Source organism: Sarcophilus harrisii, chromosome 2 (assembly GCF_902635505.1).
Source record: "Sarcophilus harrisii chromosome 2, mSarHar1.11, whole genome shotgun sequence".
NCBI classification, from domain to species: Eukaryota; Metazoa; Chordata; class Mammalia; order Dasyuromorphia; family Dasyuridae; genus Sarcophilus; species Sarcophilus harrisii.
In genome coordinates, this window is record NC_045427.1 from 384631414 (window position 1) to 384655641 (window position 24228).

The 24228-nt window shown below is 37.9% G+C and overlaps 1 protein-coding gene across 2 annotated transcripts in view; it reads right to left on the bottom strand.

Annotated features, from left to right (window-relative positions):
- GLRA1 (glycine receptor alpha 1) overlaps nt 1-24228 on the bottom strand; it is an 85430-nt gene that overhangs the window by 28205 nt on the left and 32997 nt on the right. For both annotated transcript variants that reach the window (XM_031953562.1, XM_023505718.2), the window contains exon 3: nt 17533-17600. In XM_031953562.1, the coding sequence (XP_031809422.1) occupies nt 17533-17600 (68 nt within the window). The remainder of the gene's footprint in view (nt 1-17532; nt 17601-24228) is intronic.

The following is a 24228-nucleotide window of genomic DNA, read 5'->3' on the forward strand; positions in this document are numbered from 1 at the left end:
GATCTTGACAGGCTAAAATGATAGCTGAACCCAATGTGATGATATTTTATAGGGATAAATGTAAAATCCTACATTTAGATTAAAAAAAATAAACTGCAGAACTATAAGGTAGCAGAGTTATGAGTAGACAGTAGTTTGTCTAAAAAATAAATGAGGTTTTCTTTACATATGAGTTAACTGTGACATTTTTTAAAAGAGACTCAGGAAAGTACTCATGCTTTGTAGCTATAAAATCTTCATGAGAAAGCACATTTTGATGGTATCCTTGATGAAAATATGAGATAGGAAAATGCAGGCTTTTGTGAATGATTTTTTTAGAGCAAACTATATCTTCAGTTACACAGTTGTCTGAAAAGTAAAATCCTGATGTGTTTGTCATTGATTATTTAAACTTACTAAAACTTAATCATTTTATAGGCCAGAATATTTCCTAAAAGGTTTTTTATTTTTATTTTTTTTGCTGAGGCAATTGGGGTTAAATGACTTGCCCAGGATCACGCAACTAGGAAATGTTAAGTATCTGAGATCAGATTTGAACTTGGGTCTTCCTGACTTCAGGGCTGGTGCTCTATCCACTGCACCACCTAGCTGCCCCCCATCCTAAAAGTTTTATCTCCATCCAAATGTTTTATAAGCATGTCAGCATCATACAAGATTCCTTGACAGATGCAAAACTAGAGAAGGTAGAGGTAACTCCCTTTGCCACCACAGTACATGATGTTCTGCGCAGAGTTCAAATGGAAGAGGGATTCTTTATTAATAGTGAGATAATAAAGATGTTTCTATTTGTGGGCAATATTGTCTTAATTGCATCAAGACTCCCAGGACTTCCTTAATGAACATGGTCAAAAAAGATCTGTATAACACATTACATGAGAAAAATGAAATGGGTTGAATACTTTTTGATCAGACTATGGCATACAATTGAATGGGCACCTCACTGAGATAGTCTATCAGGAAATGATCCTTAGTCATTAACCCCTCCCTCTTGCAAGAAATTGCCATTTTTCATATCAATATTCTTTTATTGATCATGAAAAATGATAGTCTTCAAAGAATCAATCTTGGAGGTAACCAGAAGAGTAATAAAGAAATACATGGGGAGGAGCATGCTGACTCAGTCAAGGATGATTTGATTATAAGAAGCAGTATAAAAAAGATATCCAGGAGATATAAAAAAAAGAAAAAATATTGGACCAACTATATAAGAAAAGGAAAGAATAATAGAAGCAGAGTATTAGTATTGCATTGGTACCTATGAAATGTCAAGAGATAGAGGAAGGCTTTTATGTGGAAGACTGATGGGAAGGTGGGGACAAGAATTGCCCAAAATAAAAAGGCATGGATAGGTTAAGATCTGCCCTATTGGGGAGATCAAATATCTCCAATGATAACATTGATGAGATCAAATATCTACAAAGGCTCTGAAATACTAAAATATATTCTAGGGACCCTTTTAGTGCTAACATTTTGTGATTCTGTAAATGGCTGCCACCAACATACCCCTCTCCTGTCAGGAAAGATCAGTGTAATTGATAAAATTGGCAGGAAGCTAAATGTTGTTTTGCTTATTCAGCCATCGGCCATTGTCTGTTTTCCAATATATTGGGTCATGTTTGGCCTATGTGCTCAGACTCACAGAGCCTTGTAGGCTGAGATAGATGTGGGTATTTTCCAAGTACCCTCCCTTTTCTCTTTTCCCTCTCATTCCCTGCCCGCCTTGTCACAGAAGGCTGACCATTCTTTGCTGCACTAGCACTCTGAGGCTTCCTGCAGAGTGCCAGCTGCCAAAACCTTCAGTGAGAAAGGATGATGGGTCAGGAGTGAAGGTGTACACCAGCATCTGATGACTAGAGGCAGGAGGGAAGAAGACTTAGGTTTTGGTGTCCAAAAACACAGAAATGGGACCTGAACCTGCTTGTGTTGCCCAAGAGGTAAAAACATAAGAGCAGGAGATCTGTCTCTGAAGAGGGGCTGATCAGGCCAGCCTACAATTATTTCTTCGAGGAGTCGACCAGGCCAGGCTACAATTATCTCTTTTCTAATTCCTAGTATGTTTAACATCAGTGTAGAATATTATATGGCATTTCAAGGGGCCTCAGAGACCAACTTTTCTAAAGCCTCCTTAATTTTATTGAGGAAAAACTAAAGCAGATGGGAACCCACAGATGGGAAACGGGTTTGCCTAAGGTCACACAATAACTTAGAATCGCAGCTGGAAAAAGAACTCAGGTCACTTTCTTCATAACAAATCCTGTATGGGAAGTCAAGTATTATTGTACCAACTTACAAATGAGGAAACTGTTGTTAGAGAAGATAAGTGATTTGCTTGAAACTACACATGTAGTAAATGATAGGGAATAAATTTAGGTCTTCTGACTCCCAGTGCAAGACTCCTTCTACCATAGTATCCTATTTGGGTTTCCCTGAAACATGATTTATTCGGCCTTGGTACTTCCTCCCACACTTTCCTATTCCAACATTTCTCAAGAAAGGTTTTTCTGCCCCTCTGTGGGCTTTCTTCATTCAGAGCATCTGGATTCTGAACTTCATCTTATCCTTCCTAAGTTTAGTTAGCAGATTAGTAGGAAAAGAATTTGCAGTCAGAGAAGACCTTCAGGAGATCCCTGAAGTTACATTCCATATACCTCATTTGTATTTGAAGCAAGTGCTGATCAAAGACTGTTAAACTAGGACCTTTGTGAGCTTTTAGGGAATCTCAGATCAAACTATAGAATGTCAGTATTGGAAATGGGACATGAATCTCTGGACTGGAAGGAACTAGTCAGAACAAGATTGAAAATCTAATTGGAAGAATCAGATTGCTTGCTGACTTGGGGAGGGAAACAGGTAAAGGAGGGAAGGAAAAAAATTTATAACTCAAAATTTTACAAAAAATATTAAAAACTATTTTACATGTTATTGGAAAAATAAAATACTATTGAAATCTAATTGGAAGAGATCTGATAACATGAATTACAGAAAGTATTTTATCTCATAGAATATAGAATATCAGAACTAGAAGTGCCCTTAGAATATAAAAGCTTAGAGCTGGAAGAAACCTCTTAGAAACTAAAATGGGAAAGAAGTGGAAAGACTCATAGAATATAGATTTTCAAGTTGGAAGGACCTCTAAAATTATCAACTATAACACTCTTCACCATCACCACCATTTTGTAGAGGAAGAAGAAATTAGATTCAAAGATGTTGAATCACTTGCCTAAGGTCACACAGCTGGTTAGTGAATAGAAACATGTCTAGAATTAAAATTTGAATTCCCAGGTAGAATGTCTTTGCAATATATTATACCATTTTATAGATAATGGCTCCATGTGCTTAAGTCTTCTTGCTTCTAAGGGAGGTAGACTAGATTACCAATTAATGTCCCCTACAGTCTCTAGGTTCTGGTTTCACTCACAATGTCTCCCCTTGAGGAATGGCTGGGATTTATGTGAAGGCTCTTGGAGTAGTAGAGGGGAAATTACAGGAATGACAAAAGCACATACTATGGAGGAATTCTTAACCTTTGGCAGTCTGGTAAAACCTATGCATTCTCTTTTCAGATAATATTTTTAAATGCATAAAATTAAATACATAGCTTTGCAAAAGAAACCAATTTATTGAAATATAGTTATCAAAATATTTAAACATTTATGAATCCTTGTAAGCTGGATTCCCAGTTAAGAACTCCTGTGCCAGTGCCTAGAGCTGGGAGTGAAGAAGAAAAAAATAAGGAAGGATAGGTGAGAATCAATCAATAAGTCTTCAAGAAAACAGATGGTTCTTAAGCAATGAAGTCAAAAGAAGGGATTTAAAAACATATAACTAGGATACAGTCTTGCTAGAAAGCAGGAAGATGCCCACATACTTTGAAGGGTCTTTTTAGACTCTATGATTCTACAGTATTTTTAACTGTTTGTCTATTAGATATAAGAAATCAATAAACACATTTAATTAATTACCTACTAAGTACTTGGAATAGAAGACCTCCCCTTAAGGAAGGTTCTATTCTATTAGGAGAGATAGCATGCATACATAAGTATGTATAGATATATACATATATAATAAATACAATGTAATTTTTGTGGGGAGGCACTAGAAACAGGAAAGATAGGTTTGTATGTAAGTTGAGTTTTGGAGAAAAATAGGAATTCCAAGAGGTGAAGCTGTTTTAGGAATGGAGGGGTAGTTTGTACAAAGGCACTGAAGCAGGAGGAGTGCCATGTGTGAGGAACAGCAAGTGGGCCTATTAAGCTGGACTATAAACTTGGAGAGAATAAGTGATGCAGTGTTTCTGTGAGTCTGTGGTGTGATGTGAATCCCAAATCCACATTTACAATTGTGACCAATTAAAATTGTTCATTGAATCATAAATTTCAGAGCTATTATAGGGCATATCAAGGGCCATCTATCTGAACCCATACCTGAAGTATGAATTTTATTTTCTGTATCCCAATCAGCAACCATCTAGTCTCAACTCGGAAGACCTCCAAGGGCTGGAAATTTCCTAATTCTTTAGGCAGCCTGTTCTACTTTTAGACTGCTTTAATTGTTAAAAGGTTAATATACCAAACTGAAATCTCTTCTCTAACTTTCAAGTCATTGCTCCTGATTCTGCCACTCAAGGAATAATAAAAGGCCAAAAGGGTTAATCAAGTCAACAAGTATTAAGCATCTACTATGAATCAGGCATGTGTTAAGTTGGGGGATACAAAGAAAGGCAAAATAACAAATAAACCACCTAACAGATTGCTTTCAAAAAACTTATAGTCTAATAAAGGAGAAAACAGTAGCAACTATATTTCAAGAAGATATGTACAGAATAAATTGGAGATAATGTCAGGAGGAAGGAACTAAAGAAAAAAATTCTTGCAGAAGTTGGGGTTTTAGCTGAGACTTGAAGGAAGTCAGGAAAGCCAAGAGGCAAAGATAGCGAAGGAGGACAAATCTAGGCCCTCTGCCCCAGGAGAGACCTTCAGACATTTGAATAGAGCCATCAAATCTGTACCTTCTTGAGTCTTCATAGATTTAGAGTTAAATGGTACCTTATCTATATGGCATATAGATAAGCAAACCTGAAGTACAACACATTAAGTGACTTAACCAAGATCATACAGCTAACAAGTGAAGCAAAATTTGAAATCAGGTCTTTTAAGTCTAGTGTCCTCTCCACTTCCCCATGCTCTCTATGAAAAAAGGGGTAGTCACTTTATCAGAGGCTGATGGAAACATGGAGATTGAGGAGGGGTGATGTCTCTTCCCAGCATCCACTTTCAGCAAACCGTTTTAAGAATTCCTTCTCATGCATGTCTGTGAATCTGAGACCTAGAGAGAGATGTGACACTCAGATGTGTCTGTGTACAACATCCACCCCTCTCCTAGGCCCTCCTAAACCTTCTCCAGGGGTCCTCAAACTACGGCCCATGGGCCAGATGCAGCAGCTGAGGACATTTATCTCCTTCACCCAGGGCTAGGAAGTTTCTTTATTTAAAGGCCCACAAAACAAAGTTTTTGTTTTTACTATAGTCCGGCCCTCCAACAGTCTGAGGGACAGTGAACTGGCCCCCTATTTAAAAAGTTTGAGGACTCCTGCTTCTGCCTGTCAGCAGTCAGTGTCCTCTGACTTTCCCATGCTCAGTTCAGGTAGCACTGCTGTGTATCCAGATGGCCCTACTTGCTGAAGTCCTCCTTTGTGACTCTGCCTTTTGAGAGTAGCTGGGGATTGAGCTGTCCAGGAGTGGATGCCAGGAACTGATTCTATAGGGTGACAGGGAATTGTCATAGACAACACTGATTTGGCTGGGAAGTAACATAGCTCTCATTGCCAAACCTGTGCTCCCCGCCCCCCAACTAGTTCCTCCTTTGATAGACAGTATCTGCAAAGGATATAGCCATCTCACCAGCAAAAATCACAATTTCTACCCCAAACTTTTCCTGATGCCTCTTAATCCTAGAGTCTTCCTTTTGTTGATTATTTCCAATTTATCCTGATATTAGTTAATCATTCAAACATCAATCAAACAACATCTAAGCATCAATAAAGCAAATGTCTCAAGCACTAATTAGCTACATGACTCTGGGCAAGTCACATAACCTCTCTAAACCTCATTTGTAAAATGGGGATAATAATAATAATAGTACCTACTTTACAGGATTTTTATAAGGATTAAATGAGATAATAGATGCAAAAAGCTTTGCAAATCTTAAAGCACTATGTAAATACTGGCAACGATAATGATAATGATGATGGTAATGACTTATTAAGCACCTACTAGCACTATGATAAGCATGAAGGATACAAAATCTTTGACTTTAAGAAACAAGTTCTGTTGAGGGAAATAATTATGTACACATAAAGAATATGCAAAATGAATTTATTCAAAACACATAAAAAATAAATATAAGGATAATTTCTTTAGCAAGGGGAAAGGCACTAGTAGGATCAGGAAAAGCCTTATGCAAGAGGTGATGTTTGAATTAAAATTTGACAGAAATTAGAGATTTAGGACAATGAGATAAGGAGAGAGGGCATTTCAGAAATGCAGGCAATCTATGCAAAAGTATGGAGATAGGAGACAGAATGTCATGAGTGAGGAACAGCAATAATCTAATCAGGTGATTCTGACTAGATTATAGAGTGTATGAAGGATATTAAGATATAATAAATATAGAAAGGTAGGTTCTCCATCTATACTACTTCACTAATTGAACTCATCAGTTCCCATGGATTCAATTATCATCTGTGGGCTGATGATTCTCAGATCTATTATCCAATTTTAATTTCTGTGCTGACCTCTGCTCTCACTTCTGCAACTCTATTGGACATAATTTTAGCGCCTTCTCTCTGTTGGTGATTTCCAATTTATTTTGTATTTGCATTTGTTTGTACATGTTATTGTTGAGTTGTTTCAGTCACATCTGACTCTTCATGATCCCATTTTGAGGTTTTCTTGGCAAAGATACTGGAGGGGTTTGCCATTTCCTTCTCCAGCTCATTTTATAGATGAGGAAACTGAGACAAATAGAATTGATTTGCCCAGGATCACACATCTCCTAAGCTTCTGAGGCTGGATTTGAACTCCTGAAGATGAGTCTTCTTGACTCTAGACCCAATGCTTTATTGGCTGTGTCAACTGTGCCTCCTACCTGGTCCTCATGGCATATATATGTATAGTATATGCATAATAATAATAAGCATTAATAAGAATATTTACATGTATGTATTGATTAATACTTTTCAAAGTCCTCTCATGTATTATCTTATTTGATTTTCACAATCCCTCTGAGAGTAAGAAAATGTTTGACAAATGGTCAATCTGAGGCCTACAGAGGTAACAGTATTTGCTCAAGGTCATGAAATAAGAGACTAGAAAAACTGGAAGTAGATCTAAGGTTTGCTAAGTTGTTGTTCATAGACTCATAGAACTTTAGAAATGGAAAGTTTTTGAATAGGGATGTGACATGCCGATGACTGTTCAAAACAAAAAAATTGGAAGCTGTGTAGGAGCAGATAACAAGCATTTATTATGCACTTACTGTGTGCCAGGCTCTATGTTAAGCACTGTTCAAGCAAATTGAAAAACTGTTCTTGTCCTCAAGGAGCCTTGGAAAGAACTCACTAATGAGAGAAGAGAACCAGTATGGCAGAGTGATGTTTTGGGGATTGGAAGATTGTAGGCACTGAGGAAAATTCTAGAGTGAGAAGGCAGAAAAATCATGTTTGGGTAGTATTCACTCCACTTTCATTTAACCCATTCCCATAGTCATTCATTTTTAAGTCCTGCATGACAGGACTTGTCATGCTTGAAAATCTCTAATGTCTCCTTATTGCCTCTAGGCTAAAATATAAACTTATAAACCTGATCTTTAACCCCCTGTTCAATCCAACTCAAATCTACTTTACTATCCTCATTTCATATTATTTTCATCCTCACACTCTACATTCTAGCCAATCTGGAACTAGTTACTAATAACTGTTTTCAGCATTCAACATGCCATCCCTTGCCACTGAGCACTTGCACAACCTAACCACATAGCTAGAATGAACCTTCATTTATACAAGCCATTCAATTAATAAATCAATCAACCCATTAACCAATCAGCAATTGTTTATGAAATGTACCACCTCATATTTAACTACTTTGTATTAATTTGGTATTTAATCTAATATACATATACTCAGGTTTTCCCAATAAAGTATAAACTTCTTAAGAACAGGGACTCTTTCTTTCGTCTTTGTATTCCTGACCAGATCACTAGCACAGTGACTAGCACATAGTAGGCATTTCATAAATAATTGTTGACTGGTTAATGAGTTGATGAATGTTGGAGAGGATGTGGAAAAACTGGGACACTAATACATTGTTGGTGGAATTGTGAAGCAATTCAACTATTCTGGAGAGCTATCTGGAACTATGTCCAAAGGGCTATCAAAATGTGCTTATCTTTTGATCCAGCAGGGTCTCCACTGGGCTTATATCCCAAAAGAGATCATAAAGGAGGGAAGGAGACCCACATGTGCAAAAATATGGCAGCCCTTTTTGTAGTGGCAAGAAACTGGAAACTGAGCTCATCAGATGGAGAATGGCTGAATAAGTTATAGTATATGAATGTTATGGAATATTATTATTTTTAAGAAACTATCAGCAGGATAATTTCAGAGAGGCCTGGGGAGACTTACTTCACTTAACTTAGGTTAAGTGAGTAAAACTAGGAGATAATTGTACATGGCAACAAGAAGATTATATGATAATCAATTCTGATGGACCTGGCTCTTTTCAACAAGAGAGGTGATTCAAAGCAATTCCAATGATCTTGTGATGAAGAAAGCCATCTGCATTCAGAGGGAGGACTATGGGGATTGAGTGTGGATCACAACATAGTGTTTTCACCTTTTTTGTTGTTGGCTTGTATTTTTTCTTTCTCTTTTTTCCTTTTGATTTGATTTTTCTTGTGCATGATAATTGTGTAAGTATGTGTAAATGAATTGCACATGTTTAACTTATATTGGATTCTTTGCTATCTAGGAGGGGGGAAGGAAAGGAGAAAAAATTGGAACACAAGGTTTTGTAAGAATGAATACTGAAAATTGTCTGTGCATGTAATTTGAAAATAAAAAAAAACTATTATTAAAAAAAGAAGAAGAAAGCAGTGCTCAAGATGAGTGTTGAAGGAAGTGAGGAATTCTGTAAGTTAGAGGGAAGGAGTGAGATTCCAGGCAAGGAGAAAGGAATGCTATGTATGAGCCACAGTAGAGGGAAAGGTCTCAGGCAAAATGTAATGAATTCTGGCTATGCTGAGTTGTGTTTTTGTTGCATCCCCCAGGAGAATGTAAGTCCTAGAAGTCAGAGACTCTTTTTATTTTGACTTTATGTTCCAAAGGCTATTTACTTAACTAATTACATTACAAAAACAGTACTTTCTCAGAGGTTGGACAAGGGAGCAGATCTGAATAGTTCTACATTTTCTAGGCCCAAGTTCTCTGTTTTCACTAAAAGACCATAGAACTGCTTTAGTGGCCTGAGTGTAGCAGCTAGAAATCGAAACAGTTGTGTCCAATAGGAGAGCAGAGGTATAATCTTACCTAACGGATGATGTATACTACAATTTATATGATTTATTTGTATTTTGTCTGACAGATATAGTAGATACTTGTTGAACTGAATTTAAACATTGAATATGGAATTTGAGAATTGGAAGCACCCTAGGAAAACAGCATCTAGAATATCAGAGTTGTAAGATACTTTAGAAGATATATAGGCCCAATCTGTCAACTAATAGAGGTCTAAATTGTGACTTGGGCAAGATTTTGATGGGATTGGACTTGTGCTTTTACTGATGGAAGGAATTCCTAATTTCAAAACTCCCTTTACCAATGTAGATAAGCACTGGCTTGACAACTTATGGTTTTATAGAGATGTTTAGAGTACTGAGATTTTAAGTGTAAAGTATCCTTCTTAATTTTGAACAATTTAGTTGTGGAAATAGGTAGAAACACAAATGGTTCAGAGGATTTGAGAGATAGGACCTCAGCTAAAAGTGCTGAAAAGACCTTAGAGCAGTTTCCATATAAGTCAAAGATGCATTGTTTTCCAGGTATTAGTTTCTACATAACTACTCTAAGTTCTTTGAAGTTAAAAGCTGGGAAACTTTGGTAAGTACAATTTTCTGATGACTATGAAAATATTATATGTGGTTTATTTATGTTGTATCTGACAGAAATGTTTCTCTCCTGAAATAGAAATGAGTCACTTCACACCAGGAGGCCCTGATTTGATGTGAGGAATCAGTGACTGATTGGATTCCAAAGATGATGAAGAAGAAAGAAGAGCAGAAACAGCTGCTTTGACCAGATCTCAACTGGAACCAGTAGAGAGGAGGAAGACAAGTTCTCCAGCTGATGCTGGGAACTATTCTGATGGAAGAATACAGGTTTGTACAGCTGCTGCTGGGAACTGTTCTGACTGGAAGAAGATTAGCTTTACAGTTGCTGCTGGGAACTAATATGAATCAAGGTAAAAACTGCTGTTTGAAGAGCTGATTAGAGTAATAGTACTTTTGCTGGAATCTGATTGAAAGGAAAATAATCCTCTGTGATGTAAAGACCTGGCTGGAGAATGGAAAAGCTAGAATGCCTTTTACAGCCACCTGTATCTCAAAAGTTGGAAATTCCTCTTCTATTTTTTACTTTTCTATTCATGGTCTGGGACAGGGACGGGATCCCCTCAGAGCCTACTGAGGAAATTAAATAGCTTTACAAATTCCTAACTTAGGGGAACTGTTCTAGTCAGAGGACTAATGCTGCCTTAGAAGTTAACCAACTGAGCAAATTTGAACAGTTTTGTATGCTCCAGGCCTAGGTTCTCTGCTTTCACTAAAAGAGTATAATACTTCTAACAGCTGTATCCAACAGGAGAGTAGAGAGGTCAGAAAGGGTATGGCCTTGCCCAGAAGCTGATACATGTTACAGACTATTCCTTAAAGAAATAAAAGACATAAAGGCCCGCAGTCTAAAGTTATGAGTTGTCTTGGGTACATGGGCTTTCTTACTCATGGAGGTCCTTACTAATTTTCTACAAGTTTGTGTTTCTCCTTCCAGAGATGGTGTGTTGGTGGGACACTGTGATCCAGGTATATGGATGGGTTGTTCTGATTATTTGTTTTTTTTTGCCTTCCCATTTAGTGTTTCATGATTTAAGAGTTACTGGTATCATTCTTTCTGATTTGTTTAAATGGGAGGCCCCCTGGTAGAAGCTCAAGACCTACAGTTGTGAGTTATATACAAATATTTCCATCATATCAGGGATACCTCTAGAACCTTGAGAGTGAGTTTAATAGTATGGATGCCTCTTCTGGGGAACCATTCTAACCAACCAGTGTTAATCCTAGTAGGATAAATAAACCTACCTGAGTTTAGAGAAAGGGAATACTTTTAATGGTGCACCTTGTAATACATAATTGATTATGACTCAGCAAGTATATATTAGAAGTGGAACTTGATTCTAGACATGCCTGACTCCAAAACCAGTTCTCTATCAAAACCAAAACCAGCAAAACCAAAAACTAGCCTTCACTCAATGAAATTGGAAGAATTGACATTTGAATCCAAGTTTTCTGATTTTAAGTTCAGTACTCTTTTTATTATCCCATGTGAGACAACATATGTCCTTGTAATATTCAGTTTGACAAATATATGTTAAATGTGCAAAGAATAGTGCTAGGTGCTAATATAGATAAAGGGTTTAGGTAAGATGTGGCTCCTCATTTAATGGAGTTCTCAATCTAGTAAGGGGATATAATACATTCATAAATGTATGTATATGCATACACACATGAAAATTGCTAGAATACAAAATTATAAAGTGCTTAAGACAAGTATAAATAAAGAGTTGTATAAAAAAAAGAACACTAGTATCATAGAATCATTGAATTTCAGAGCGAGAAATGACTTTTGAGGTCATCTAGTCTAAAGTATACCTGGAATTTATAGTACAGGATTAGTGTTTATTTAAAAAAATGAATAAGGAGTAAATTCATCTTACCAGGTGATTGACATTCATGTTTCCTAATGTCTTAAAACACTAAAATTGGCTGGGCATACAATCTCTTTATATAGTTGCTGTTTTATAGACCTTGAAGAACAATATTTATGTACCCAGAAGGAAGGATATAGGAAACTGGTCAAATTCTTTTCATATTAAAAACTCAGTCAAAATCCTTCAGCCTGAGCCCCAATGTGGACAAACCACTATTTGAAATGTGGGAAAAAATATTTGTGTTTGTGCCTTCCATATTGCTAGATGTCTACAATGGAGCTTGGTGAAGGAAACTTTTCCAGTCTAGAAGTGGCTAGTTTGGTTAGAGAGAAGGCTGAATGAAGCCAAGGTCATAGGTTTTATCCATAGTCCAGCTACTTAGATTTGCTGTATTTGCCAGCTGCAGAGTATATCCCTCGACACCTATATCACCCTTACATCCCATACAGAATCATAAAACCATAGACTATCAAGTCTGGGAGGGATTTAGAAGTTGTCTAGCCCAAGCTGTAGAGCAGCTTTCTAAGCAAGAAATACCTCTATAATATCTTTGACAAGTAGTAATGGAATCTCTGCTTGAACATCTGCAATAATAGGAATTCCTCTATCACTGAAGGCTGCATTTTAAACAGTTCCCATTGTCAAGAAGATTTTGCCCCCAGCAAGCCAGCATCCTTTACTCTTAATTCAGTGTTTTGGGGACAAAATAAAAGAAGTCTAATTCCTTTTTCATATAATTTCTAAATTATCTCCATATAAAGGGAAATTTATAAGTAAGAATAACTCGGTGCCTTATAGGAGTAGAAAACACTGGGGAATTTCAGTGGGAAGCCCACATATGGGAACTGTCCTTCCACCAGCCCTCAGATTTTCTGATGTCAGCTGCTAACACTCCTTGGGCTTCTGACAAATAACCCCTGTATCCAGATAGATCCTATCCTGTAGTCCAATGAGCACTTTCAGAACTTGATCCTATGGAGAAGGGAAAGAGATTTAAGGGACAGGATAGGAAGGAAAAAAGAAGCAGCAGGCAGGCAGCTAAAAACCAGTCATCTAATTGGAGGGACAAAGAAACATGGAATAACTTAAGAGTAATGACAGGTACATGTCAATAGGAGGTGGTGGGAAAGATGAAATACTGACTCTTAAGAGCATGAGTGTAAAGGGTACCAAGAGTAAGGGAGAAATCATTGTGGCTCAAGAAGCTTTCCTTGGAGGAGGTGAACCATATGTGAAATATATGGATAGAGGAAAGGGGATCTTGTGTATTAAAAAAAAAACATAGGGACAGCAAGGTGGTGCAGTGGATAGAGCACCAGCCCTGAAATCGGGAGGACCTGAATTTAAATCTGGTCTCTTCACTTAACACTTCCAGGCTGTGTGACCCTGGACAAGTCACTTTTATCTTCAAAAGAGTTGATCCCCTTGCCTCAACAAAAAGCAAAACAAATAAATAAATAAATATTAAAAACAAAACAAAACATGGTATTTTGGAGCTGAATGGGACCTTAGAGATAATTCACTTGGACCACTTTTTTTTATAGAAGAAAATAAGGCACATAAAAGTAAGTGACATTTTTAAGATCAAAAATAAGTGACAGAGCCAAGACTAGATTTCAGGTGTTCTGATTTCTGGTCAGTCCTACATGCCATATGATGTAGCACACTGCCTTATATGTGAGTAACAACAAATTATCAGAGATAGAAAGAAGGGTTTCAAACCTACTTTTCCCATGAAATTGAAGACCCTTCTCTTTGCTGGATTGTCTTTATAGAATGCAGAGAAAACCACAGCACCTCCAAAGCACTGTTCATTTCCAATTTCTCTGTCTTATGATGGTTAAATGCCTTTCCTGGGTAAGGCCTCCTTTATGTCCCTCATAAATTGCTTTTATCTGTTATCAATATTTCTTAATTTTCCCTGAAGAAATTTTGAGTCTTGTGCAAGAATGCACAATTTCCATTTTTAATAACATTTCATCTACTGGGAATGACTGTCTAGCCTTACATTTCAGAGGTAATCTTTCTCCATCCCCAGATTCTTGTTTTTTTCTTTGTTATTCAGGGAACGACCTCTCTCCTGGAAGTTCCATTCTCAATATATGAGAAGGGGATGGAAAAGGCAAGAGGAGAGACAGAGCTATACTCACGTATAAGTCTAGCCAAACTAGTCCTAGAGCTGGTTCTCATCAGAGGCTGTCACCCCTGATGTCTAGAACAACTAGAACCAACTTTTTGCACTTCTGGTGGGAACACAAACAGCCAAAAAAGTCTCCTTCTCAATCCCTTCTAAGGGATTGTTTCTCTCTCCAGGACACAATGGATTAGCCTCATTTCCCAAAGGGAAGGACACACTTAGATCCCACTCAAACTAAAGGCAGTCAAATGGCCCAGTGGGTAAAGCCCTGGGCATGGAGTTGAAAGGCTTGAGTTTAAATCCAACCTATGTGAGTGCATTCTCTTTCTTTCCCCCTGACCAATGGATAATCCAGAGGCAGAGCCCCTAGAGGCAACCATAAACTCCTCATTCTATCTACACATAGAAGTAGAATTCAGTCAATAATCCCCAATAAAACTGAGAGACAGTAATCAGGCAGGGAATTCCTCCCCATGACAATTTGTTGAATTGTTGGCTGTAGTTTGTTGAATTGTTGATTTTTAGGGTAGCCCTATAGTGTTATTCTTAGATGGAGGCTGGGACTGTTATGTGGGTGTAGCTCCACAGCTGAATGAATGAAAAAGGATTTACTAAGTGATTTTTATATGCCAAGCCCAGTGCTAAATGCTGGGACACAAATAGAAAAACAAGAGGGTTCCTATTCTCAAGTAGCTCATATTCTATTAGGGGAATACAAAGCATATAGGAGGTTTCAACTTCACATCAGATGGAAAGGTCCTGTGGTCTTGCAGTACAAGGAATGCATCATCTTTAGTGTCATTTCCATTAAACCATATCCATTTCTGATGTTGAATCATTTGATTGTGCCAAGGACTTCCAATCTCTGTGGCTTCTGAGGAGCTGGGAAATGCAGCATCTGCAGAAGCAATTACCATGTTTTATCTTCTGAAGAGTTGGTCCCCTTGTCAGGAGTTTTTGGCCTGGGGTACATTATCTCACTTTTTCTTTTTAAAATATATTTTAATATCTATTTTTATAATTTCTTTTGTAATCTTATGTATTTTATTTTATGCATTCAAAACTGTTCTTTGAGAAAGGGTTCATAGGCTTCACCAGACTGTCACTCTCAAATGTTCAAGCTCTCCCTCATGTAGCTGATTTCTGTGAGAGTGGATTGGGAGCAGGACCAATGGTCTTAGGGGAGCTGTTTTTCCATGCTCCTTGGGCTTATTTGCCCTTCTGGTAGCAGCTAGTGAACAGCTGGCATTGATAGCAGGTTCCTTCACTCCAGGGATTGCTCCCCTGAATGATGGCTTTGGGTGGTCTGGAAGCAAGTTTGGTGACCTGGGGTTGGGGCACAATGAAGCATGGAAAAGCATTTACATTCTGTTCTTCCTATCCCTGAGTCAGATTCTCTGCTAAAGTATTACAAGAAGCAGGACAGTTAGGAAGGTTCTGGGGTAATTGATTCTTAGGACCTCTACCCCAAAGCAATGGCAGAAATATAGGATGTTCCAAAATGTCTCAGTCCAGTTTTAAGCTTTAAGAGCTTAAATTATTGGGGAAAAGGTGAAGAAATAAAAGCTTAAAACTGTAGTAAGACTTTTGGGATATCCTATACTAAGTCTCTATATTAGCTGTGATGGAGACACTGAATAAACTTGCTTCTTTGCATTCAACTATATTTTGAGAGAGACACAACTATTTACTGAGAGCAGGGGCTGTTAATAATAAAAGCTAGAATTTATATAGTCCTTTACAAATATGAATCCATTTAATGCTTACCATAATCCTAGGAGGTAGGTGCTTTTAGCCCCTTTTTATAGATGAGGAAACTGAGGCAAACAGAAGTTAACTGGTTGGGCAGGATCACAAGCTAGAGTCTGAGGCTAAATTTTAACTTTGATCTTGACTCCAGGTCCAGTGGCCTATTCACAGAACCATCTACCAGGGATCCTCAAACTAAGGTCCGCGGACTAGATGCAGCAGTTGATTATCCCCCTCACCCAGGGCTATGAAGTTTCTCTATTTAAAGGCCCACAAAACAAAGTTTTTGTTTTTACTATAGTCCGGCCCTCCAACAGTCTGAGGGACAGTGAACTGGCTCCCTATTTAAAAAGTTTGAGGACCCCTGATAGTCTACTTGCCTGTTGTTATTGTTCTGCTGTCTTGAAATCCCAGAGGCCTTGCACTTGATAGAAGGGACTTAATAAATGCTTGTTGGATTAGGTTGAGAAGGACTGACATCATCATTTTCACTCTGACTTGACTGAGTTAAAATGAACAAGCCAGTGCTCTCATTAGAACAGACTTGTGAGATATTCAGGTTTAATAAATTTATTTTCTTGTTTAGAAAAGGCAAAAGAGTAAGTTCTCACTAGAGCAGAGTTTGTTTAAATGGCTTAAAATTGTTCTTTGAACTTGGGCATTTAGAGACAGACAGGATAATTTGCAAACAGACTGATTTTTGCACACAGACCATACCATTGGAGTAGCTTGCTGATTCAGCAATCTCTCTCTCTCTCTCTCTCTCTCTCTCTCTCTTTCTCTCTCTCTCTTTTTCTTTTCCTCCTGTGTGGGGTGGTGAGGTGAATGAGAAGACATGGTGGTGAATTGATAATTTTCCAACCTTGATACAGAGTTGTCTCCAACCCTAGAATCATGGATTAGAACCATTGACAATTTGCAGCTACTTCAGTATCACTTGGATCAATAGTTCATCACTGGAGCTCCATGCTCAACTTACAAACATCAAAGAAACAAGATATTTCTATCAATTAGCTGAATATTATATAACTTTATTGAACTTTCAATCTAACTCCCTGGCCATATAAGGTCATACGATTTGGAAAGATTTACAGAATCAGAAATTGAGTCTTACATAGGAAAAAGGACTTCCCAGAGCCATGTAAAGAGTGAGTAGCAAATCAAGGATTTGTACCTAGATCTTCTGACTTTAGATTCAATTCTCTTTCCCTATACCATGAGCATTTTTCACATGAACAGTTATATAGTCAATCTCTACAATCCTGCACTTTAGCATTTTAATGTTTGTTCCAAAGTATTAGACTTTACATTTTTCTCTATTTACTTTTGGTAGCTGTAACCTTTTGTCCTACCTTGTTAAGATCTTGGTAGAAACCTATTTTTGTTTTCTGGCATGTTAGTTATTCCTCTAAGCTTCATCTCATTCATTCTTTATTCAAGATTTTGATGAAAACATTGAATAGATAAAAATCAATGAGAAAACAGTATTGGAGTCCACTCTTCAAGAACTTTTGATTCTCTCTCTCTCCTTTGGGAGAACAAATTGGAGGCTTCATGGTAGTAAGACATACTGAGTATATTGGGAAACAGCAACAACTTTATATAACTCACCATAGTTGTTTCAGCAATGGAACCAAAACTGTTGATGAAAATGTTGCAGCTCACATTGACTGGGGGACCTGAAGGGCAAGAAGGAGAAAAAATTAATGTTTCCCCCAGGGCTGCAAACCCAGACAATGATGTTACAACCATGTGAAGTCCTCCAGGGCAGGACTCCTTAGCCCAAATATCAAGGTCCTTCAGGATCTTGTACTCATCTCTCTAGTCTTACACTAATAACTTTTAACATTCTGTGCTAAGATATCTTCCAGTTTTAATATTCTCTTTTGTATTCTACTTTCCATATTCTATTTTATGTCAAGTTCCAGATTTAATTTTTTTGTTTTATGGTTTATGGTTTGTTTTGGTTTATGTCTTATAGTTTTTTTATTTTAAGATGTGTTCTAGCAAAAGTCTCCCTTACCTTCTATGAACTATGACTTCATGATTTCCCTCCTAGATTATAAACTCCATGAGGCCAGAATTCATAGCTTTCTCTTTTAAGACTCGCTTCTAAGCACAGAACTTTGCAGTAGAATAGATGCACATATCATTAAATTTGTTGGATTGCTGACCCATCCTCAGACTGGGGCCTTCTCTTAGGAGGTAGTGGGATTCCTTTCCTTCTTAAGTACCTGCAATTCTTCCCTGATGCTTTCTTGATGTGCATCATTTTTTTTTTCTGGTCCTGAAGAAAGCGCCAGGTAGAGAGCACCAGAGGCTAAATTGGGATATGCATTCATTAGCACAAGATGATTCATTACCCCACCATATGTTCTCTTCCCCAAACTCCATCAGCTGCCTTCTAATTTGTGGCTGAAATGTAGTTACGCTGCAGAATTTGGAGGCCATCTTGGGAATCATGATGCACTTCTGCTGAACTTATGAACTTCAGTGGATTGCTTGTAATGGGGCTGATGGTTATGAGTCTTAAGGATTGTTGACAAGGAACTATTAGAAGATTACCACTTTTAAGACTTTTGTGTTCACCAGAGGCCTGGAATAGAATTTGGGGTAGTAATACAAGAAAAGTCCCTATCTTAGCTCAAACATTAGTTAAGGAAATGAAACACACATAGTTAAACCAGCAAGTGTTTATTAATTTGTTACCTGTACCAGGTAACATGAAAAGTGCTGAGGGTTCAAAGAAAAAGCAAAAACAGTTTCCACCTGAGAGGATCTTACATTCTAATGGGGAAGACAACAGGTATGAGTAGAAGTATGTATAAGATACAGAGTAGATACATGCTAACTTTTTAGAAAGCAAGGTGCTAGCAAAAAGGAGCAGGAAACTCCTCCTGCAGAAAGTGCCTCTACAGTGAGTCTTTAAGGAAGCCAAGTATTCTAAGAGATAGTGGGAGTAGAGCTTTCAAGACATGGGGGGGAAGCCATGTAAAACCATGGACTGCGAGATGGAGAGAGCATCCTGTGTGAAGAACAGCAATGAGTCACTACAAATGGATTGTAGAGTATGGAGAGGGGAGTAATGTATAAGAAGCCTAGAAAAACTATGTAAAACTTTAAATGATAACAGATAAGTTTATATTTTAACTTAGTGGGAATGGAGGCAGCTAGCTGAGTGACACGGTAGAAAGAGAGCTGGGCATGGAGTCAGGAAGATTCATTTTTCTTCCTGAGTTCAAATGTGGCCTTAGATACTAGTTAGCTGTGTGATCCTGGAAGTCACTGAACCTTGCTTGTCTTAGTTTCCTCATCTATAACATGAGTTAGAAAAGGAAATGTTAAACCACTCCCATCTTTTTGCCCAGAAAACCCAAATAGGACCATGAAGAACTGGACACGGCTGAAAAAACAACTCAATAACAACAATAAAAGGGGCCACTGAAGTTTATTGAGTAGGTAGGTGATATAGCCAGATCTGCTCTTTAAGAAAATGACTTTGGTAGCTATGTGGAGGATGGAGTGGACTGAGGAAAGGCTAGTAGTCAATAGTACAGCCATAGGGTGATGAGGGATAAACTAGGGTGATGAGCCTAGGCTGGCAATTGATTGGATACACAGAGTGAATGAGCACAAAGAAAAGGAGGGAAGAAAAAAAAGAAAAGAAATGTACATGATAACTTTATTACATATTTAAAAGGAATAGCAAGTTGTATATAATAGATTTGTTGTTTCATGTGCAATAATCTTTTAAAAATTATACTGTCATAGAAATGCTTGTTTTATTCCATAAATTAAAAATAAAAAAAAAGAACTGAATGTCAAAGATGACAAAAATATTATGAATCTGAATAACTGCAAGGCGAGTGATGTCCTTGACAATCATAGGAAAGTTCACAAGAAGAGTGGATTCTTGGGGATAGATAATGAGTTTTATCTTTGTCACATTGAGCTTGAGATGTCTCAAAATGAGACGTTCAATATGAAATGTTCAATAGGCAGTTCATGATATGGGACCAGGGCTCAGAAGAGGAATCAAGACCATTATAGATCTGGGAGTCATCTGCTCTAGGACACATGAAACAAAATTGACTTGAGGAGATTCTTCTCAGGTTGTAGGAAGATTGTTGTTAAAATTAAAAACAAGACCGTGTGTAGAGATTAGTTTAAGACAATGCAGAAATGCTGTAGGAATTTAGAGAAGGAAGAGATCACTTTTGGTTGGAATGGGCAGAGAAAACTTTCTAGAAGAAGCATAATTAAAAAGTACTAATTGTAGTAATTGATTTTGGTCTTCAAGGAGGAGAAATAGGATTTGGAAAGGCCAATGAAAAGGTAAAAGCATTTTAAACATAATATGAGCTTGTTATCCAAAGTATTGTATCAAAAGATTAGGATTTAAGACAGCTTCGTGGGGAAATGGAAGAGTTCTGAAAAGGAAGCCAGTAAAACACAGATTGTCCAAGGTAGAGAGGACCTTGGGAATAGAATATCAAAGCTGGGAGGAAACTTAGAGACCATTTATTTAGTCTCATTTTAACAGAGAAGCAAATGAGGCCAGAGGAGCGATTTCCTAGCTACCTAAGTTTACACAGCAAGTCAGTGGCATGTCTATATTAGAACGGAGATCTAGGGATAGCAGTTCTTTTTCTATGAAATTTAAAGAGGATTCTAGAGGCCTATGGGGATATATCTGGACCATTTATGTTCCTTCTTGTATTAGTCGGATGAGATGTGGGAATCTGGTCCATTCCAATTGACATCTTATGTCAAAACAGCCTCTGGCTATCTTCCAATCTCTGCCAAAACATTATGCTGTACAGTGGGAAGGACCCTTGAGACTTAATCAATCCAATGCCTCATTTTACATAGAAAGTAACATAGAGAAGGAAAAGGATTTAATTCAATTTGGTAAATATTTTTAAGTGTCTACTATGTATCAGGCACTGTGTTTTAGGGATTCAAAGTAAAGCAAAGTTAGTAGTGGGGTGAGGAAGATAGTTCATCTGGTTCCCAGATTAGTGTTCTTATGCCTGGGAGATACCTCTAAGAAACTAAACGTACTAATTTTCTCTCTCCCAAGAAATCTGATACTTTTGTCTTCACAAAGAGCCTCCTTTATTTACATTAAGATGCCCTCAAAGTTACATCCAGTTTCTTTGAACCCCACTCCCTTCCAGCTTGTCTGATTGTCTGCCTGTGATTGGATCTTGATATATGTATAGGAAAGGAAGCCAGTAAACCAACCCCATGGGGAGATGCAGTTCATTGAAATAAATCTGAAATTAAATTATACCAAAGAAAATTACAAACCGTCAGCCTTCGGCCAAAGGATAATGTATAGATTTCATTAAATATTAAAGTTTAATTTTGCTTCTGTGTATGCATTCATGCTAGGGTGGAGCCCCTGAGCCTGAGAGACTTTCTGAAGGGCTGCCAGAATCTGTTGGAGCTACACTTTTCTTCCCACCTGGTCTGCCTCAATGAACTGAAGCTGTCTAGTGATTAATTACTCATTGGAGTTTTCAATCTCCTACCCTGTGCTAATCAAGAGAAAGGCACCTAGAGTCAGGGTCAAGAGCTGGGTAACAGAGAGAGTAGTGGGCAAACAGAAAGGGTTGAAAAGAAACAGCCAGACTCCATAGAAGATCATAGCATTTAGAGCAAAAAGAAATCATATAGTATGTTAGAGCTGAAAGGGACCTTAGAATGTAGAATGTCAGAACTGAGAAGAAATTTCTAACAGAATATAAACACTACATATAAGAATATAAGCCAACAACATAGACCAACTAGCAATATCTAGAAATCTGCTAACTTTAACTCTCTTTTTGTATTTGAGGAAACAGAGAGCCAGAGAAATAACTTGATTTGTTCAAGTTCTCATGACAGATTAGTGTTGGAACTAGTATTCAATCCCAGATCTCCTAACATGGTCCACTGAACTGAGCTGCCTTCTTTAGATCTGACTATTATTTGAAGTATAGTAGATAGATGGGATATTTAGGGAAAGTATTAGAGAATGATGAGAGAAAGGAAGAGAGAAGGAGAGGGAGAGGGAGAGGGAGGTGCAGGCACAAGCAAATATTAGGAAAGTTGTTACTAGTTCATAAATCCCTCAGCCAGGTCTTGGGCTAAAGCCAAGAAAAAAAAGACAAGGAAAAATCCTAGAATCCCAAATCAGTTAAGCAGGTTTAGAGGAGCAGTCTTTTTCAGAGAAGCACCTCTTAAGCTGCATATAGAGAATCCTTGAACTAACTTGGTTGGGGTTAGGTTGTTGGGGGAGGAGGACACATCACTCCAAAAACAATGGCAGAGATCAGGGCTGCTGGGGTCAGCACAACTGTTTGGCACTGGCTGCATTTATATCCTGGTTTTCTTTGCCTCACCTAGATTTACCACAGAACCCAGAGGAAGAAAAACTGTTATGGCTTTATAAAACATTTTGGTGTTGATATAGGACTGGGTGGTAAGTCAGGAATAGAACACAGTTCAATAATCTCTATACTCGGATCTTTAAGGGCATATAGAAACTGGAAGGGACATTTGGGATGATCAAATTCAGCATCCCTCTCCTTAATTTTATAGATGAGAAAACTAAGGCTCAAGGAAGTAGAGTGACTTGTCCAAAGCCATTTCTTTTCTTTTCTTTTCTTTTTTTTTTAATAATTATAACTTTTTATTGACTGAACCCTTGCCTGGGTAATTTTTTAAAATATTATCCCTTGCACTCACTTCTGTTTTGATTTTTCCCCTCCCTCCCTTCACCCCCTCCCCCAGATGGCAAGCAGTCCTATACATGTTAAAAATGTCATAGTATATTCTAGGTACAATATGTGTGTAGAACCGAACAGTTCTCTTGTTGCACAGAAAGAATTGGATTCAGAAGGTAAAAATAACCCGGGAAGAAAAACAAAAATGCAGACAGTTTACATTCCTTTCCCAATGTTCTTTCTTTGGGTGTAGCTGCTTCTGTCCATCCTTGATCAATTGAAACCGAGTTCGATCTTCTCTTTGTCAAAGAAATCCACTTCCATTAAAATATATCCTCATACAGTATTGTTGTTGAAGTATATAATGATCTCCTGGTTCTGCTCATTTCACTTAGCCTCAGTTCATGTAAGTCTCTTCAAGCCTCTCTGTGTTCATCCTGCTGGTCATTTCTTACAGAACAATAATATTCCATAATATTCATATACCACAATTTACCCAACCATTCTCCGATTGATGGGCATCCATTCATTTTCCAGTTTCTAAGCACTACGAAAAGGGCTGCCACAAACATTTTGGCACATGCAGGTTCCTTTCCCTTCTTTAGTATTTCTTTGGGGTATAAGCCTAGTAGTAGCACTTCTGGATCAAAGGGGATGTACAGTTTGATAACTTTACCCAAAGCCATTTCTTGTTGTTATTGCTGATCCTATGTTTTTTGAAGGGGATCCCTGACATCACAGGTGATGTTTTGTCTTGCTAGTGAAATGGATTTAAATGAGGCAGAGTTGCACAAAGTCATCCTCTTCACCCTTTCTTCCTGAATCATTGAAATCTAATGGCAGGACAAAAGCCAAGATGATTGATGATTTGTATGGTGGGTGACCTTGACATCTTTGATATCTGATCATGGTCATTCCACAGTACCTGCTTTCAGCAGCATTCATGGCTGTTGGAACAAATTGCTCTCATCTGCCATTCTGCTGGGAGAAGTTTTCCCATACCTGGCATAGACATTCCCCTAACACATGGATGGATTTAAGGCTCATTGGTTATCCACAATCTGGTGTAGCCTGTCTACCTACATAGTTTTACTGGACAGTTGCCCATAAAACAGCTTTTTAGAGCCACATTTAAGAGTTGGGTGCCAACCAAAGGTGGATGAGAAGTTCTCAAAAGGGCTTGATGAGCTCTCACACCAGAAGTGCTAGTCCTCCTGAACACCTCCCCCTTCCAAACTGCTTAATGAGTTAGTGGTAGAGTTGAGGACAAAATCTCAAATTTCTTGATTCTTAGTCAAGACACAACAGCATTAAATGAAGCATAGCCCCCATCCCAATACTTCTAACTACTGCATCGTCTAGAGTCAGACCCTTCAAGCCAGAAGAAAGCCCAAAGGTCATTAGTCCAACTTGTCACTTCATGTTATTTTCTCTACATCTTTCCTAATTGGTAGATATTCAGCTACATGCCCACCAAGGAAGGAAATCCTAACACCTCCTTAGTTGATTGTAGAATAGATCTGTTAGGAAGGATTCTTTATATTGAAATCTGTGAGGGATAGAGAGGAGAGTTTCCATCTTTCTGACTCTTAAG